This window comes from Dendropsophus ebraccatus, chromosome 12 (genome assembly GCF_027789765.1).
Source record: "Dendropsophus ebraccatus isolate aDenEbr1 chromosome 12, aDenEbr1.pat, whole genome shotgun sequence".
Classification (NCBI taxonomy): domain Eukaryota; kingdom Metazoa; phylum Chordata; class Amphibia; order Anura; family Hylidae; genus Dendropsophus; species Dendropsophus ebraccatus.
In genome coordinates, this window is record NC_091465.1 from 585,452 (window position 1) to 604,717 (window position 19,266).

Sequence of the window (19,266 nt, forward strand, 5' to 3'; positions counted from 1 at the left end):
TCCTTCTCCTTTTCAGACTGGGGCAGAGATTGTACCTTTCTGTAAGGAAGAGTCCTTCCTCAGAGTGTCCCCAATCCATTCAGGTGGATTCTCCCGGTACACAGAGTATTATTAGAAAGAACATCCATCTCTGGCAAAGTCTAATGCTCCTCTCCAAGCGTGGAGGGGCCACGGACCAGGCAGCCAACTGTGACGGGGCCACGGATCAGGCAGCTAACTCTGGAGGGGCCACGGACCAGGCAGCCAACTGTGGAGGGGCCACGGATCGGGCAGCCAACTGTGGAGGGGCCACGGATCGGGCAGCCAACTGTGGAGGGGCCACGGACCGGGCAGCCAACTGTGGAAGGGCCACGGATCGGGCAGCCAACTGTGGAGGGGCCACGGACCGGGCAGCCAACTGTGACGGGGCCACGGATCAGGCAGCCAACTGTGGAGGGGCCACGGATCGGGCAGCCAACTGTGGAGGGGCCACGGATCAGGCAGCCAACTGTGGAGGGGCCACGGACCGGGCAGCCAACTGTGGAAGGGCCACGGATCGGGCAGCCAACTGTGGAGGGGCCACGGACCGGGCAGCCAACTGTGGAGGGGCCACGGACCGGGCAGCCAACTGTGGAAGGGCCACGGACCGGGCAGCCAACTGTGGAAGGGCCACGGATCGGGCAGCCAACTGTGGAGTGACACATACTCAGAAGTAAGCACTATAGCATCTTCTGTAATGGGTCACAATGAAGATAAAATCTACAAACGGAACTGAATCCCACTGCCATCTGGATGTGGGATCTTGCAGGATACATACATAAGTGACTGAGCTTTCCCATAGGTTTCCTCACCCTGAGACTTTGGACATTAGATTCCTGCATTAAGTGAGATAAAATGATAATAAACCTGCGCCAGGTAAAGAGGCAACAGACTGCTGTGTAGTGCAAGAAAACCAGATACCTCAGAGCAGCTGATACACAACTAGCAATTCTAAGGCTGTGTACACACCATGCAGCCTCATTGTTTCAATGGATCATTGTTTCAATAGCAGAACTAATGTAAGACAGACACCAGGTATACTCAGTATATAATATTACTAATGTAAGACAGCCACCAGGTATACTCAGTATATAATATTACTAATGTAAGACAGACACCAGGTATACTCGGTACACAACCAGAAACTCTAAAGTTGTGATCATACCCTGCAATATCTTCGTTTTACTATTTTACAAATAGCAGTACTATACAACTCTAGGCGTGTGTACACACAATGCTGTTTTATAGCTTCAATGCAACATTAAATATCAGTAACCGTGCTAGAAAAGACCCCAGATGCTCAATACACAACCAGGAACTTTAGGGTTGTGTTCATACAATGCAGTCTCAGAACTTCACTGCATCATACAAAAGCAGAGCTATAGCTGACATGTAAGGTGCAATCAATACACCACTAGCAATCCTAGGGTTGTGTTCACACAACGAAGTTTCATAACTTTACTGCCTCATTCAATAGCAGTACTGAGAGAAACATCAGGTGTAATAAAAAATAGCAACTCTAGGCTTGTGTTCACACAATGCATCTTTCCACAGCAGAACTGGAGCAAGGAATCAATATTCACCTAGCAACTCTGGGCTTGTGTTCACACACTGCAGTCTCCCAGCTTCACTGCATCCTTCAATCGCAGAACTAGAGCCAGGAATCACACTCAGGTGTAATGAATCACGCATCACCAATACACACCTAGCAAATCTATGGTTGTGTACACACAATGCAGTTTCATAGCTGCAATGCAACAAGAAAAAGCAGTGCCAGTGTAAGAAAAACACCAGGTGCAATCAATACACAACCAGCAACTAGTGCAAGAAATCAGCAACCAGGTGCACAAACAGCTCAGTGACCGCACAACTAACAGCGCTTATCTAAGGCAGCATTCACATATAGCAGATCCATAGCTGTCACTGTATTATTACATAGCAGGACCCAGACCACATGATCACATAGCGGAACTGTCTCACAGAGCTCGCACAGGAAAAAAAATAAAAAAAAATTATAAACTATTATAAATCTCATGAAATTTCTATCCATTAGCCTGCACACAGGCCTCCTGCCATACAGGTCAGGCTTCCAGGCAGAGAGCCCGCACAGGCACCATACAGCTCCTCACAGAAGAGGCCGTATGACTAGGACTTACCTCTCTGAAGAGTGAGGACAGACACCAGGTGAGCGGCGTCCTGACTGAGCAGCGCCATGGTTAGCAGCCACGTGCAGCCCGGCAGCGGATGGCGCCATAATACTTACTGACCAGAGCATAGAAGCTGAGCGATCACTGAGATGGCGCCATAATACTTACTGACCAGAGCATAGAAGCTGAGCGATCACTGAGATGGCGCCATAATACTTACTGACCAGAGCATAGAAGCTGAGCGATCACTGAGATGGCGCCATAATACTTACTGACCAGAGCATAGAAGATGAGCGATCACTGAGATGGCGCCATAATACTTACTGACCAGAGCATAGAAGCTGAGCGATCACTGAGATGGCGGCTGCTTCCATAAGGAAAATAAAATCTTTGCTCTGTACACAACAAAGCAGGATAGAAAACAAAATACATATACAAAAAAACTCTCCCTCTCCACACGACCATGTGGAAAAGAAGAATTATTGGAAGGAGAGAAGAGAAACACACATAGGCCTGAGCCTGCTCCTATCCTCCTACCACCTGTCCTACAGGACACACATAGGCCTGAGCCTGCTCTCCTCCTACCACCTGTCCTACAGGACACACATAGGCCTGAGCCTGCTCTCCTCCTACCACCTGTCCTACAGGACACACATAGGCCTGAGCCTGCTCTCCTACCACCTGTCCTACAGGACACACATAGGCCTGAGCCTGCTCTCCTCCTACCACCTGTCCTACAGAAGGACACACATAGGCCTGAGCCTGCTCTCCTACCACCTGTCCTACAGGACACACATAGGCCCGAGCCTGCTCTCCTACCACCTGTCCCACAGGACACACATAGGCCTGAGCCTGCTCTCCTACCACCTGTCCTACAGGACACACATAGGCCTGAGCCTGCTCTCCTCCTACCACCTGTCCTACAGGACACACATAGGCCCGAGCCTGCTCTCCTCCTACCACCTGTCCTACAGGACACACATAGGCCCGAGCCTGCTCTCCTCCTACCACCTGTCCTACAGGACACACATAGGCCTGAGCCTGCTCCTATCCTACCACCTGTCCTACAGGACACACATAGGCCTGAGCCTGCTCTCCTCCTACCACCTGTCCTACAGGACACACATAGGCCTGAGCCTGCTCTCCTACCACCTGTCCTACAGGACACACATAGGCCTGAGCCTGCTCTCCTCCTACCACCTGTCCTACAGGACACACATAGGCCTGAGCCTGCTCTCCTCCTACCACCTGTCCTACAGGACACACATAGGCCTGAGCCTGCTCTCCTCCTACCACCACCTGTCCTACAGGACACACATAGGCCCGAGCCTGCTCTCCTCCTACCACCTGTCCTACAGGACACACATAGGCCCGAGCCTGCTCTCCTCCTACCACCTGTCCTACAGGACACACATAGGCCCGAGCCTGCTCTCCTCCTACCACCTGTCCTACAGGACACACATAGGCCCGAGCCTGCTCTCCTCCTACCACCTGTCCTACAGGACACACATAGGCCTGAGCCTGCTCTCCTCCTACCACCTGTCCTACAGGACACACATAGGCCTGAGCCTGCTCTCCTCCTACCACCTGTCCTACAGAAGGACACACATAGGCCTGAGCCTACTTTCCTCCTACCACCTGTCCTACAGGACACACATAGGCCTGAGCCTGCTCTCCTACCACCTGTCCTACAGGACACACATAGTCCTGAGCCTGCTCTCCTCCTACCACCTGTCCTACAGGACACACATAGGCCTGAGCCTGCTCTCCTCCTACCACCTGTCCCACAGGACACACATAGGCCCGAGCCTGCTCTCCTCCTACCACCTGTCCTACAGGACACACATAGGCCTGAGCCTGCTCTCCTCCTACCACCTGTCCTACAGGACACACATAGGCCTGAGCCTGCTCTCCTCCTACCACCTGTCCTACAGGACACACATAGGCCTGAGCCTGCTCCTATCCTACCACCTGTCCTACAGGACACACATAGGCCTGAGCCTGCTCTCCTCCTACCACCTGTCCTACAGGACACACATAGGCCTGAGCCTGCTCTCCTCCTACCACCTGTCAATGGCTGGAAAGCTGTGTAACCATTTCCCCCATTCAAGTCGCTCTCACCACATCCTCCTCGACCTGCAGCGGAGGAATGGTCTTCCCAACCATCGTCTCATTTGCGATGTAGCCACGCGGTGGAACTCGACCCTCCACATGCTGGACCGGCTCTATGAGCAGAGGACGGCCTTGACTGATTTCCTCTTGATGCAGGCGGACACGGCGACTCCCCTGTGTAACCTGGAGCTCGGCCAGTGGCAGCTCATGCGTGACACCTGCCGCTTGCTACGACCCTTTGAGGAGGCCATCTTTCTGGTCAGTGGGCAAGACACAGGACTGAGCGCCATTATAGCCATGCTTCATGTACTGGAGCTGATGCTGATGCGACTCAGTGGCGAGGGGGAAGAGGTCTTTCCACTGTCACAGCCTGGGTCGCTGGAGGAAGGCTTGGTGGAGAAGGAGGGAGAGGAAGTTGTGGAGGAGGACCTGAACGCACAGGAACTCTTACTACCCTACTACCTCTCGCCTGTCCGTGGACCTCATTATTCTGCTTCTGCTGCTCATGTCACCCCATTACAACTGCTACTCCTGCCCCGACCTCCATCTTGGCTACTGCTGGGCCTTCACTGGCCTCCATATTGGCTACTGCTGCTATTGTACTGGCCTCAAATGGCTATTGCTGGACCTCCACTGACCTCCAATGATTACTGCTGCTGCTTCACTGCATTTGTGACCTTTTTCCTGCATAGACCCTGTAATGGTGAGTTTCCTGCATAGACCCTGTAATGGTGAGTTTCCTGCATAGACACTGTAATGGTGAGTTTCCTGCATAGACCCTGTAATGGTGAGTTTCCTGCATAGACCATGTAATGGTGAGTTTCCCCCATAGACCCTGTAATGGTGAGTTTTCCCCATAGACCATGTAATGGTGAGTTTCCTGCATAGACCCTGTAATGGTGAATTTCCCGCATAGACCCTGTAATAGTGAGCTTCCCATATAGACCCTGTAATGGTGAGTTTCCCCCACAGACCCTGTAATGGTGAGTTTTCCCCATAGACCATGTAATGGTGAGTTTCCTGCATAGACCCTGTAATGGTGAATTTCCCGCATAGACCCTGTAATAGTGAGCTTCCCATATAGACCCTGTAATGGTGAGTTTCCCCCACAGACCCTGTAATGGTGAGTTTCCCGCATAGACCCTGTAATGGTGAGTTTCCCCCATAGACCCTGTAATGGTGAGTTTCCCCCACAGACCCTGTAATGGTGAGTTTCCCCCATAGACCCTGTAATGGTGAGTTTCCTGCATAGACCCTGTAATGGTGAGTTTCCTGCATAGACCCTGTAATGGTGAGTTTCCTGCATAGACCCTGTAATGGTGAGTTTCCTGCATAGACCCTGTAATGGTGAATTTCCTGCATAGACCCTGTAATGGTGAGTTTCCCCGCATAGACCCTGTAATGGTAAGTTTCACCTATAGACCCTGTAATGGTGAGTTTCCCGCATAGACCCTGTAATGGTGAGTTTCCCGCATAGACCCTGTAATGGTGAGTTTCCCGCATAGACCCTGTAATGGTGAGTTTCCTGCATAGACCCTGTAATGGTGAGTTTCCCGCATAGACCCTGTAATGGTGAGTTTCCCGCATAGACCCTGTAATGGTGAGTTTTCCCCATAGACCCTGTAATGGTGAGTTTCCTGCATAGACCCTGTAATGGTGAGTTTCCTGCATAGACCCTGTAATGGTGAGTTTCCCCCACAGACCCTGTAATGGTGAGTTTCCCGCATAGACCCTGTAATGGTGAGTTTCCCCCATAGACCCTGTAATGGTGAGTTTCCCGCATAGACCCTGTAATGGTGAGTTTCCCCCATAGACCCTGTAATGGTGAGTTTCCCGCATAGACCCTGTAATGGTGAGTTTCCCCCATAGACCCTGTAATGGTGAGTTTCCCCCAGAGACCCTGTAATGGTGAGTTTCCCGCATAGACCATGTAATGGTGAGTTTCCCCCATAGACCCTGTAATGGTGAATTTCCCGCATAGACCCTGTAATGGTGAGTTTCCCGCATAGACCCTGTAATGGTGAGTTTCCCGCATAGACCCTGTAATGGTGAGTTTCCCGCATAGACCCTGTAATGGTGAGTTTCCCCCATAGACCCTGTAATGGTGAGTTTCCTGCATAGACCCTGTAATGGTGAGTTTCCCCCATAGACCCTGTAATGGTGAATTTCCCGCATAGACCCTGTAATGGTGAGTTTCCTGCATAGACCCTGTAATGGTGAGTTTCCCCCATAGACCCTGTAATGGTGAATTTCCCGCATAGACCCTGTAATGGTGAGTTTCCCCCATAGACCCTTTAATGGTGAGTTTCCCCCATAGACCCTGTAATGGTGAGTTTCCCCCATAGACCCTGTAATGGTGAGTTTCCTGCATAGACCCTGTAATGGTGAGTTTCCCGCATAGACCCTGTAATGGTGAGTTTCCCGCATAGACCCTGTAATGGTGAATTTCCCCCATAGACCCTGTAATGGTGAGTTTCCCGCATAGACCCTGTAATGGTGAGTTTCCCGCATAGACCCTGTAATGGTGAGTTTCCCGCATAGACCCTGTAATGGTGAGTTTCCTGCATAGACCCTGTAATGGTGAGTTTCCCCCATAGACCCTGTAATGGTGAGTTTCCCGCATAGACCCTGTAATGGTGAGTTTCCCCCATAGACCCTGTAATGGTGAGTTTCCTGCATAGACCCTGTAATGGTGAGTTTCCCCCATAGACCCTGTAATGGTGAGTTTCCTGCATAGACCCTGTAATGGTGAATTTCCTGCATAGACCCTGTAATGGTGAGTTTCCTGCATAGACCCTGTAATGGTGAGTTTCCTGCATAGACCCTGTAATGGTGAGTTTCCTGCATAGACCCTGTAATGGTGAGTTTCCTGCATAGACACTGTAATGGTGAGTTTCCCCCATAGACCCTGTAATGGTGAGTTTCCCCCATAGACCCTGTAATGGTGAGTTTCCCGCATAGACCCTGTAATGGTGAGTTTCCTGCATAGACCCTGTAATGGTGAGTTTCCTGCATAGACCCTGTAATGGTGAGTTTCCCCCATAGACCCTGTAATGGTGAGTTTCCCCCATAGACCCTGTAATGGTGAGTTTCCTGCATAGACCCTGTAATGGTGAGTTTCCTGCATAGACCCTGTAATGGTGAGTTTCCCCCATAGACCCTGTAATGGTGAGTTTCCAGCATAGACCCTGTAATGGTGAGTTTCCTGCATAGACCCTGTAATGGTGAGTTTCCCCCATAGACCCTGTAATGGTGAGTTTCCCCCATAGACCCTGTAATGGTGAGTTTCCTGCATAGACCCTGTAATGGTGAGTTTCCCCCATAGACCCTGTAATGGTGAGTTTCCTGCATAGACCCTGTAATGGTGAGTTTCCTGCATAGACCCTGTAATGGTGAGTTTCCCCCATAGACCCTGTAATGGTGAGTTTCCTGCATAGACCCTGTAATGGTGAGTTTCCTGCATAGACCCAGTAATAGTGAATATTGAAGTCTTAAAAAAAAAAAATTGACTGAGATATCGAAAAGATAATGATGTTACTGACATGTAGAGCCCTAAATTCAACCAAATACACTACCCCCGTATCATATAGATGCTTTATACTATGAAATCCGAAAAAAATCCTAAAGTCCGGTCGGACCGAACTTTTGAAAAGTTCGCTCATCTCTAGTTGTATTCCAATGCAGGTGTACCGGGGACCTCTAGTGGAGAGTCAGATGAACTGCAGTTATGGTAGATCTATGGAAAATAAGTCTAGGGACTATTTTTTTAGAAAAGAAAAAAGTATAAAAACAGTAGAATAAGAAGTAGGAAGTATTAGACACAACACACACATGTTTTTTTTTTCTTCAGTAAGGTGTAATGTAGCTGCAGGTGTGACTGTGTTGGTTCTGATATGCAGGACAGAGACTTTACAATATAGTCCCTTGTATGAAGAATAATGTAGAGGCACAAATTATATTCTGTAGAGGATTTTACTAGCTCTAAAGCTGAAGGTTTCTCTATTAAGCTCAGGTTTGGGAAGCGTTCAGGAACAGTTAATTACAAGATGGCGTCTTGCAGTATGTATGACAAGACACAGATGTATCCGTCCACCTTTGTCTCCCCTGTGCAGAGCTGTGCTCATTGGGGGGAGAGCTGGCACTGGTTTGGGGGGGGGGGGGGGGAGCTGGCACTGGTTGGGGGGGGGGGGAGAGCTGGCACTGGTTGGGGGGGGGGGGGAGAGCTGGCACTGGTTGGGGGGGGGGGGGGGAGAGCTGGCACTGGTTGGGGGAGGGGAGAGCTGGCACTGGTTGGGGGGGGGGGAGAGCTGGCACTGGTTGGGGGAGGGGAGAGCTGGCACTGGTTGGGGGAGGGGAGAGCTGGCACTGGTTGGGGGAGGGGAGAGCTGCTACTGGTTGGGGGGAGAGCTGGCACTGGTTGGGGGGGGGGGAGAGCTGGCACAGGTTGGGGGGGGGGAGCTGGCACAGGTTGGGGGGGAGCTGGTGCTGTGGAAACCTCAGTATAGCAGTGATGAACAATAGTCCCGGCCGGCTAAGCCATATCCCTCCGCGCCCCCCCCCCCCTCTCCTCCATTGCTGGTAAGTATGACTCCTGGTACACTTATGTCATCATGTTACCGTGTCCTTTGCTGCTGTTCACACATCTAATAAGGAGTTTTCAGCCTGTGAGCCGGGTATTTGCAGCTGTAACTGTGGGTCTATAGAGGAGGCCTCAGCTCCAGGCCACGCCCCCTTCACTCATCTCATCACTCATTACATCATCCTTCCATATTATATCATCACCCATATTATATCATCATCAGTCATCTTAATATCGGGTTTAATTTCTTAAATGTAACCAAAATAAATTTCCATACCGATGCTGCCGAACATCCATCCTCCTCCGTGAAAGAACAGGACTCCTCTCCTCCTCCCACCAGCAGATGGCGCCCTAGGCTGGTAAACTCTCACCGGAATCCCTGTAAAGGTCAGGTCTCTGATTAAGAGTTTGGGGTCGTCTCCTGACCTCCTGACCATTAGGGTGTCCCTGACATAGCGGGTGAAGGCCAGCTGGCTGCAGAGAAGGGCGTTCTGCCCAATCTTCCCCTGTGTGAAAAAAAGATTGTTCTGAGGATCCCGGGGGGGAGGGGAGGTTACAGATTGATCTAAGGATCCCGGGGGGAGGGGAGGTTACAGATTGTTCTGAGGATCCCGGGGGGGAGGGGAGGTTACAGATTGTTCTGAGGATCCCGGGGGGGAGGGGAGGTTACAGATTGTTCTGAGGATCCCGGGAGGTTACAGATTGTTCTGAGGATCCCGGGGAGGTTACAGATTGTTCTGAGGATCCCGGGGGGGAGGGGAGGTTACAGATTGTTCTGAGGATCCCGGGGGGGAGGGGAGGTTACAGATTGTTCTGAGGATCCCGGGGGGGAGGGGGAGGTTACAGATTGTTCTGAGGATCCCGGGGGGTTACAGATTGTTCTGAGGATCCCGGGGGGGAGGGAGGTTACAGATTGTTCTGAGGATCCCGGGGGGGAGGGGAGGTTACAGATTGTTCTGAGGATCCCGGGGGGGAGGGGAGGTTACAGATTGTTCTGAGGATCCCGGGGGGTTACAGATTGTTCTGAGGATCCCGGGGGGGAGGGGAGGTTACAGATTGTTCTGAGGATCCCGGGGGGGAGGGGAGGTTACAGATTGTTCTGAGGATCCCGGGGGGGAGGGGAGGTTACAGATTGTTCTGAGGATCCCGGGAGGTTACAGATAGGTACAGATATACATATATACACACACATAGATATACACATATACACACAGATATACATACACATGTAGATATACACACAGACACACAAACATATAAGACTGTCTGGACAGACAGATTGGGGGACATGTACACGGTGCTGCCGCTCAGTCCTGATCACCCACCCATCAGGGCCGCTTTAACCAGAGGGCACATGGTGCACGTGCACCGGGCCCACTGGTTAAAGGGGCCCATCCTGAGCAGGGCCGGCCTTTGCTCTGTGCGACCATTGCGGTCGCACAGGGCTCCGACCACCAGCCTGCCAGGAGGGCGCCATCGGGATGGGTAAGGTTACCCGTCCATGGCGCCCCCTGCAGGGCCCCCCCTGCGGCGCTCTGTACTGTAGCTATGAGCGCTCATAGGTACAGGCAGCGGCACTGACAGGTCGGGAGCTATTGGCTCCCTCCCTGTCAGTCATCCCTGTGGCCGCAGGCAGTGCTTTGCCTGCGGTCACAAGAGGCCGCTTTCCCGCAGTGGTATCGGCGCTGAGTGACGTCACTCAGCACCGACACTGCGAGAGGGGAGAGCGGCCTCTTGTGACCGCAGGTAAAGCACTGCCTGCGGCCATAAGAGTGAGATGAGGTGAAGAGGAACGCGCGGACCCAGGTGAGTATAAAGTGTTTGTTTTTTTTGTTACTTGCTATATGGGAGGTGGAAGCCCAACGGGGGGCAGCACACAGGGGGGGCCTATATACTACTGGGGGGGGCATGGAGTGCACAGGGGAGTATATATAATTGGGGGGCCACACAGGAGGTATATTTAAACTGGGGGAGCGCAAAGTGACGGGGGATTATATAAAAGGGGGTGCACAGGGGGGTATATATATCTGGGGGCACAGGGAGTATATATATCTGGGGGCACACAGGGGGTGTATATATATAACTGGGGGCACACAGGGGGTATATGTATATCTGGGGGCACACAGGGGGTGTATATATAACTGGGGGTACACAGGGGGTGTATATATATATATAACTGGGGGCACACAGGGGGTGTATATATATAACTGGGGGATGCACAGGGGAATTATATAAAGGGGTATATATAACTTGGGGAGCACACAGGGGGGTATATATAACTTGGATGGCACACAGGGGGTGTATATATATATAACTGGGGGCACACAGGGGGTGTATATATATAACTGGGGGATGCACAGGGGAATTATATAAAGGGGTATATATAACTTGGGGAGCACACAGGGGGGTATATATAACTTGGATGGCACACAGGGGGTGTATATATATATAACTGGGGGCACACAGGGGGTGTATATATATAACTGGGGGATGCACAGGGGAATTATATAAAGGGGTATATATAACTTGGGGAGCACACAGGGGGGTATATATAACTTGGATGGCACACAGGGGGTGTATATATATATATATATATATATAACTGGGGGCACACAGGGGATATACATATATATATATATGTATATATATATATATATATATATAACTGGGGGGTGCACATGGGGATTATGTACAAGGGGGTATATATAACTTGGGGAGCACACAGGGGGTATATATATAACTGGGGGGGCACACAGGGGGTATATATATAACTGGGGGGGCACACAGGGGGTATATATATAACTGGGGCCACACAGGGGGATTATATAAAAGGGGGGTGCACAGGGGGGTATATATAAGTCAGGGAGCACACAGGGGGCTATATAGGGGCGCACAGGGGATATTAATACTACTGTGGGGTGCACAGGGGGACTATATACTACTTGGGGGAGCACAAGGGGGTATATATACTACTGGGGGATGCACAGTGGCGGGTATATATAACTGGGGGAGCACAGAGGGGGCTATATACTAATGGGAGCAGCACCTAGTGGTCTATAGCACTAGGGGCAGCACACAAGGGGTCTATATACTACTGGGGGCAGTGCATAAGGGGTCTATATACTACTGGGGGATGCACAGAAGGGGCTATATACTAATGGGGGCAGCACCTAGTGGTCTATAGTACTAGGGGCAACACACAAGGGGTCTATATACTACTGGGGGCAACACCTAGTGGTCTATATACTACTGGGGGCAGTACAATGGGGTCTATACACTACTGGGGGTAGCACACAGCTCTATATACTACTGGGGGCAGCACACAGCTCTATATACTACTAGGGGCAGCACACAGCTCTATATACTACTGGGGGCAGCACATGTGTCTATACTAACATTAGGGCTGCACAGGGGGGCCTATACTATATAGGGACCTTACTACTATATTGGGGCACAGAGCATACCTAATTATTAAGTGGGAGCACAGAGGGGTGTAACTACTAAATAGGGGCACAGAGGGGTGTAACTACTATATAGGGGCACAGAGGGGGGTGACTACTGTACAGGGGACCTTACTACTGTATGTGTTGGAGCCTAAAATGTTTCTCTGGCAGATTCTGAAGAGAAGATTCACAGCCGGGGGAAGACTTAAAGGTGGCCCAGGCTGGAAGGAGAGAAAAAGAAAAGGTGACAGACTCTGAGAGAAGACGCCCCCTGTGAGTAAATGGATGTAACTGTTATAGGGCTGTAGTGATAGTGGTCATGGTGTGGCGGTATTGTGTAATGGTATCATTGGTGATATCTTTATAAGGTTATAAGGTAACTACTGTATGTATTGGCACTCACTTGTAATTCATAAAAGGTCTTTATTAATCGCTGGACAGCATACAAAGTAACCAAATGTGCTTCAAAATAGGTTACATGGCAGATACAGGTACAATCCACTCAAAGCGACGGCCGTTTCGCGGTCATACGCATCAACAGGCTCAGTGGTACCACTGAGCCTGTTGATGCGTATGACCGCGAAACGGCCGTCGCTTTGAGTGGATTGTACCTGTATCTGCCATGTAACCTATTTTGAAGCACATTTGGTTACTTTGTATGCTGTCCAGCGATTAATAAAGACCTTTTATGAATTACAAGTGAGTGCCGCAACATCATCTTCTATTTGCTACATATCGGATCCTACATTGTGGATTGCAGAGCACCGCACTAGGTCGCACGCTGGAGCAGATTGACCATAAGGGTGAGCTATAGCAGTGATTCATTGTTATACGGAATATACATTTGCCTATGGGAGTAGTGCCAAGTGAACTTTTTTCTTTTTCTCCACTTGCAAACTGTATGTATTGGGGCTCCTAATACAGTGTGGGGGCATTCAGGGCATTATACTGTGTGTGGAGCTCCGGTTCTGATAACGTTGGGTTGGGGGGGTGGCCCACTCTTGAGGGCTGTGCACTGGGCCCACCAATGTATTAAAACGGCCCTGCCACCCATGTACACATAAAGGGGGTTTCTACTTATCAGCCGGGGGTTGGCTTCCCAGGTAGATGTTTCATATGTGCTGGGACCTGTAGTTCTCCACAACATACAGAGGGCACTTACCACTACAGCAATGCCAATCATGATGCAATGAATGATCCTGAGCTTCGCAGGATTTGCCACCCCCGCTGGGACGTCCGAGTTCGTAAATTCAAAGTAAATGATTCCGGCCACCAGCAAGAAGAACAAAGCAACGAAAATGGCCACAAAGATGAGCAGCAGAGCCAGTGCTAAGCCCATGGTTCCTGCCGCTGCCCTGACTTTCAGGTGACTCCTGGCTACTTCCTGATCTGCAGCAAGGTGTAAGGTGTGGGAGGGAGGCGGGAGGAGGGGGAAGGAGGGAGGCGGCAGGAGGGAGGCGGGAATCGTTCGCATTGAATAAGACGTCATTCGGTCGTTCGCAATAGATACGAACGCAATAGCGACTAAATAGTGAAGAAAAACGATCGCAATTACGATCATAAGTAACGATTATCGTTCCATGGAAATGACTGAACGTTTTCAGGTCTTTCGCAATAGCGGTCGTTTGAGATCGTTAATTGGTAACGATTATGCAAACGATAATCGTCCGGTGGAATAGGGCCCTAAGTGGCTGCTGGTCTTCACCAGCGCCCACCGCAAGGCAGGATAGACTTGCTGCGGCAGGCGACCCCAGGTTGCTACCCCTGGCTTGGCTTGCTAGCAGCAGCGGGTGAGGTGCAGCTGGAGACAGACAGGCTGGGACACAGTAGGACTCACAGCTGGAACCACAGACAGCAGGAACCATGGACAGGAATGATGGAGAGCGGGAACCACACACTATGAAAGCATGGTTCAACATCTGCTTAGGGACGTAGTGTCCCCTGAGATCTAGAGCAGCCCCAGTCCGGGACAGAGCCGGGGAAGGCCGAAGCTGGGGCTGGTGAGGCGGTGCAGGGCTGGTGAGGCGGTGCAGGGCTGGTGAGGCGTCTGAGAGGGCTGGTGAGGCGTCTGAGAGGGCTGGTGAGGCGTCTGAGAGGGCTGGTGAGGCGTCTGAGAGGGCTGGTGAGGCGGTGCAGGGCTGGTGAGGCGTCTGAGAGGGCTGGTGAGGCGTCTGAGAGGGCTGGTGAGGCGTCTGAGAGGGCTGGTGAGGTGGTGCAGGGCTGGTGAGGCGTCTGAGATGGCTGGTGAGGCGTCTGAGAGGGCTGGTGAGGCGTCTGAGAGGGCTGGTGAGGCGGTGCAGGGCTGGTGAGGCGTCTGAGAGGGCTGGTGAGGCGTCTGAGCGGGCTGGTGAGGCGTCTGAGAGGGCTGGTGAGGCGGTGCAGGGCTGGTGAGGCGTCTGAGAGGGCTGGTGAGGCGGTGCAGGGCTGGTGAGGCGTCTGAGAGGGCTGGTGAGGCGGTGCAGGGCTGGTGAGGCGTCTGAGAGGGCTGGTGAGGCGTCTGAGAGGGCTGGTGAGGCGTCTGAGAGGGCTGGTGAGGCGTCTGAGCGGGCTGGTGGTCCGTCTGAGAGGGCTGGTGAGGCGTCTGAGAGGGCTGGTGAGGCGTCTGAGCGGGCTGGTGAGGCGTCTGAGAGGGCTGGTGAGGCGGTGCAGGGCTGGTGAGGCGTCTGAGCGGGCTGGTGAGGCGTCTGAGAGGGCTGGTGAGGCGGTGCAGGGCTGGTGAGGCGTCCTGAGCGGGCTGGTGAGGCGTCTGAGAGGGCTGGTGAGGCGGTGCAGGGCTGGTGAGGCGTCTGAGAGGGCTGGTGAGGCGGTGCAGGGCTGGTGAGGCGTCCTGAGAGGGCAGGTGAGGCGTCTGAGCGGGCTGGTGAGGCGTTTTGAGAGGGCTGGTGAGGCGTCTGAGAGGGCTAGTGAGGCGTCTGAGAGGGCTGGTGAGGCGTCTGAGCGGGCTGGTGAGGCGTTTGAGAGGGCTGGTGAGGCGTCTGAGAGGGCTGGTGAGGCGTCTGAGAGGGCTAGTGAGGCGTCTGAGAGGGCTGGTGAGGCGTCTGAGAGGGCTGGTGAGGCGTCTGAGAGGGCTGGTGAGGCGTCTGAGAGGGCTGGTGAGGCGGTGCAGGGCTGGTGAGGCGGTGCAGGGCTGGTGAGGCGTCTGAGCGGGCTGGTGAGGCGTCTGAGAGGGCTGGTGAGGCGGTGCAGGGCTGGTGAGGCGGTGCAGGGCTGGTGAGGCGTCTGAGAGGGCTGGTGAGGCGTCTGAGAGGGCTGGTGAGGCGGTGCAGGGCTGGTGAGGCGTCTGAGAGGGCTGGTGAGGCGTCTGAGAGGGCTGGTGAGGCGTCTGAGCGGGCTGGTGAGGCGTCTGAGAGGGCTGGTGAGGCGTCTGAGAGGGCTGGTGAGGCGGTGCAGGGCTGGTGAGGCGTCTGAGCGGGCTGGTGAGGCGTCTGAAAGGGCTGGTGAGGCGGTGCAGGGCTGGTGAGGCGTCTGAGAGGGCTGGTGAGGCGGTGCAGGGCTGGTGAGGCGTCTGAGAGGGCTGGTGAGGCGGTGCAGGGCTGGTGAGGCGTCTGAGAGGGCTGGTGAGGCGTTTGAGAGGGCTGGTGAGGCGTCTGAGAGGGCTAGTGAGGCGTCTGAGAGGGCTGGTGAGGCGTCTGAGAGGGCTGGTGAGGCGTCTGAGAGGGCTGGTGAGGCGTCTGAGAGGGCTGGTGAGGCGTCTGAGAGGGCTAGTGAGGCGTCTGAGAGGGCTGGTGAGGCGTCTGAGAGGGCTGGTGAGGCGTCTGAGAGGGCTGGTGAGGCGTCTGAGAGGGCTGGTGAGGCGTCTGAGAGGGCTGGTGAGGCGGTGCAGGGCTGGTGAGGCGTCTGAGAGGGCTGGTGAGGCGGTGCAGGGCTGGTGAGGCGGTGCAGGGCTGGTGAGGCGTCTGAGCGGGCTGGTGAGGCGTCTGAGAGGGCTGGTGAGGCGGTGCAGGGCTGGTGAGGCGGTGCAGGGCTGGTGAGGCGGTGCAGGGCTGGTGAGGCGTCTGAGCGGGCTGGTGAGGCGTCTGAGAGGGCTGGTGAGGTGTCTGAGAGGGCTGGTGAGGCGTCTGAGAGGGCTGGTGAGGCGGTGCAGGGCTGGTGAGGCGTCTGAGAGGGCTGGTGAGGCGTCTGAGAGGGCTGGTGAGGCGTCTGAGAGGGCTGGTGAGGCGGTGCAGGGCTGGTGAGGCGGTGCAGGGCTGGTGAGGCGTCTGAGAGGGCTGGTGAGGCGTCTGAGAGGGCTGGTGAGGCGGTGCAGGGCTGGTGAGGCGTCTGAGAGGGCTGGTGAGGCGGTGCAGGGCTGGTGAGGCGTCTGAGAGGGCTGGTGAGGCGGTGCAGGGCTGGTGAGGCGTCTGAGAGGGCTGGTGAGGCGGTGCAGGGCTGGTGAGGCGTCTGAGAGGGCTGGTGAGGCGTCTGAGCGGGCTGGTGAGGCGTCTGAGAGGGCTGGTGAGGCGTCTGAGAGGGCTGGTGAGGCGGTGCAGGGCTGGTGAGGCGTCTGAGAGGGCTGGTGAGGCGGTGCAGGGCTGGTGAGGGTCTGAGAGGGCTGGTGAGGTGGTGCAGGGCTGGTGAGGCGTCTGAGAGGGTTGGTAAGGCGGTGCAGGGCTGGTGAGGCGTCTGAGAGGGCTGGTGAGGCGTCTGAGAGGGCTGGTGAGGCGTCTGAGAGGGCTGGTGAGGCGGTGCAGGGCTGGTGAGGCGTCTGAGAGGGCTGGTGAGGCGTCTGAGAGGGCTGGTGAGGCGTCTGAGAGGGCTGGTGAGGTGGTGCAGGGCTGGTGAGGCGTCTGAGAGGGCTGGTGAGGCGTCTGAGAGGGCTGGTGAGGCGTCTGAGAGGGCTGGTGAGGCGTCTGAGAGGGCTGGTGAGGCGGTGCAGGGCTGGTGAGGCGTCTGAGAGGGCTGGTGAGGCGTCTGAGCGGGCTGGTGAGGCGTACTGAGAGGGCTGGTGAGGGCGTCTGAGAGGGCTGGTGAGGCGGTGCAGGGCTGGTGAGGCGTCTGAGAGGGCTGGTGAGGCGGTGCAGGGCTGGTGAGGCGTCTGAGAGGGCTGGTGAGGCGGTGCAGGGCTGGTGAGGCGTCTGAGAGGGCTGGTGAGGCGTCTGAGAGGGCTGGTGAGGCGTCCTGAGAGGGCTGGTGAGGCGTCTATGAGCGGGCTGGTGGGGCCGTCTGAGAGGGCTGGTGAGGCGTCTGAGAGGGCTGGTGAGGCGTCTGAGCGGGCTGGTGAGGCGTCTGAGAGGGCTGGTGAGGCGGTGCAGGGCTGGTGAGGCGTCCTGAGCGGGTGGTGAGGCGTCTGAGAGGGCTGGTGAGGCGGTGCAGGGCTGGTGAGGCGTCTGAGCGGGCTGGTGAGGCGTCTGAGAGGGCTGGTGAGGCGGTGCAGGGCTGGTGAGGCGTTCTGAGAGGGCTGGTGAGGCGGTGCAGGGCTGGTGAGGCGTCTGAGAGGGCTGGTGAGGCGGTGCAGGGCTGGTGAGGCGTCTGAGAGGGCTGGTGAGGCGTCTGAGCGGGCTGGTGAGGCGTTTTGAGAGGGCTGGTGAGGCGTCTGAGAGGGCTAGTGAGGCGTCTGAGAGGGCTGGTGAGGCGTCTGAGCGGGCTGGTGAGGCGTTTGAGAGGGCTGGTGAGGCGTCCTGAGAGGGCTAGGTGAGGCGTCTGAGAGGGCTGGTGAGGCGTCTGAGAGGGCTGGTGAGGCGTCTGAGAGGGCTGGTGAGGCGTCTGAGATGGCGCTGGTGAGGCGGTGCAGGGCTGGTGAGGCGGTGCAGGGCTGGTGAGGCGTCTGAGCGGGCTGGTGAGGCGTCTGAGAGGGCTGGTGAGGCGGTGCAGGGCTGGTGAGCGGTGCAGGGCTGGTGAGGCGGTGCAGGGCTGGTGAGGCGTCTGAGAGGGCTGGTGAGGCGTCTAGAGAGGGCTGGTGAGGCGGTGAAGGGCTGGTGAGGCGTCTGAGAGGGCTGGTGAGGCGTCTGAGAGGGCTGGTGAGGCGTCTGAGAGGGCTGGTGAGGCGTCTGAGAGGGCTGGTGAGGCGTCTGAGCGGGCTGGTGAGTCGTCTGAGAGGGCTGGTGAGGCGGTGCAGGGCTGGTGAGGCGTCTGAGAGGGCTGGTGAGGCGTTTGAGAGGGCTGGTGAGGCGGTGCAGGGCTGGTGAGGCGTCTGAGAGGGCTGGTGAGGCGTTTGAGAGGGCTGGTGAGGCGTCTGAGAGGGCTAGTGAGGCGTCTGAGAGGGCTGGTGAGGCGTCTGAGAGGGCTGGTGAGGCGTCTGAGAGGGCTGGTGAGGCGTCTGAGCGGGCTGGTGAGGCGTCTGAGAGGGCTGGTGAGGCGGTGCAGGGCTGGTGAGGCGGTGCAGGGCTGGTGAGGCGTCTGAGCGGGCTGGTGAGGCGTCTGAGAGGGCTGGTGAGGCGGTGCAGGGCTGGTGAGGCGGTGCAGGGCTGGTGAGGCGGTGCAGGGCTGGTGAGGCGTCTGAGCGGGCTGGTGAGGCGTCTGAGAGGGCTGGTGAGGCTGTCTGAGAGGGCTGGTGAGGCGTCTGAGAGGGCTGGTGAGGCGGTGCAGGGCTGGTGAGGCGTCTGAGAGGGCTGGTGAGGCGTCTGAGAGGGCTGGTGAGGCGTCTGAGAGGGCTGGTGAGGCGGTGCAGGGCTGGTGAGGAGGTGCAGGGCTGGTGAGGCGTCTGAGAGGGCTGGTGAGGCGTCTGAGAGGGCTGGTGAGGCGGTGCAGGGCTGGTGAGGCGTCTGAGAGGGCTGGTGAGGCGTCTGAGAGGGCTGGTGAGGCGGTGCAGGGCTGGTGAGGCGTCTGAGAGGGCTGGTGAGGCGTCTGAGAGGGCTGGTGAGGCGGTGCAGGGCTGGTGAGGCGTCTGAGCGGGCTGGTGAGGCGTCTGAGAGGGCTGGTGAGGCGTCTGAGAGGGCTGGTGAGGCGGTGCAGGGCTGGTGAGGCGTCTGAGCGGGCTGGTGAGGCGTCTGAGAGGGCTGGTGAGGCGTCTGAGAGGGCTGGTGAGGCGTCTGAGAGGGCTGGTGAGGCG

The 19,266-nt window shown here is 55.4% G+C and overlaps 1 protein-coding gene across 1 annotated transcript in view; it reads right to left on the reverse strand.

Moving 5' to 3' along the window:
- AADACL4 (arylacetamide deacetylase like 4) overlaps positions 1-13,661 on the reverse strand; it is a 29,492-nt gene extending 15,831 nt beyond the window's left edge. The window contains exons 1-2 of the mRNA XM_069947340.1: positions 13,462-13,661; positions 9,134-9,362 (exon numbers count right to left, since the gene is read on the reverse strand). Of these exons, the coding sequence (XP_069803441.1) occupies positions 9,134-9,362; positions 13,462-13,638 (406 nt within the window). The 5' untranslated portion in view covers positions 13,639-13,661. The remainder of the gene's footprint in view (positions 1-9,133; positions 9,363-13,461) is intronic.
- Positions 13,662-19,266: the final 5,605 nt, after the last annotated feature.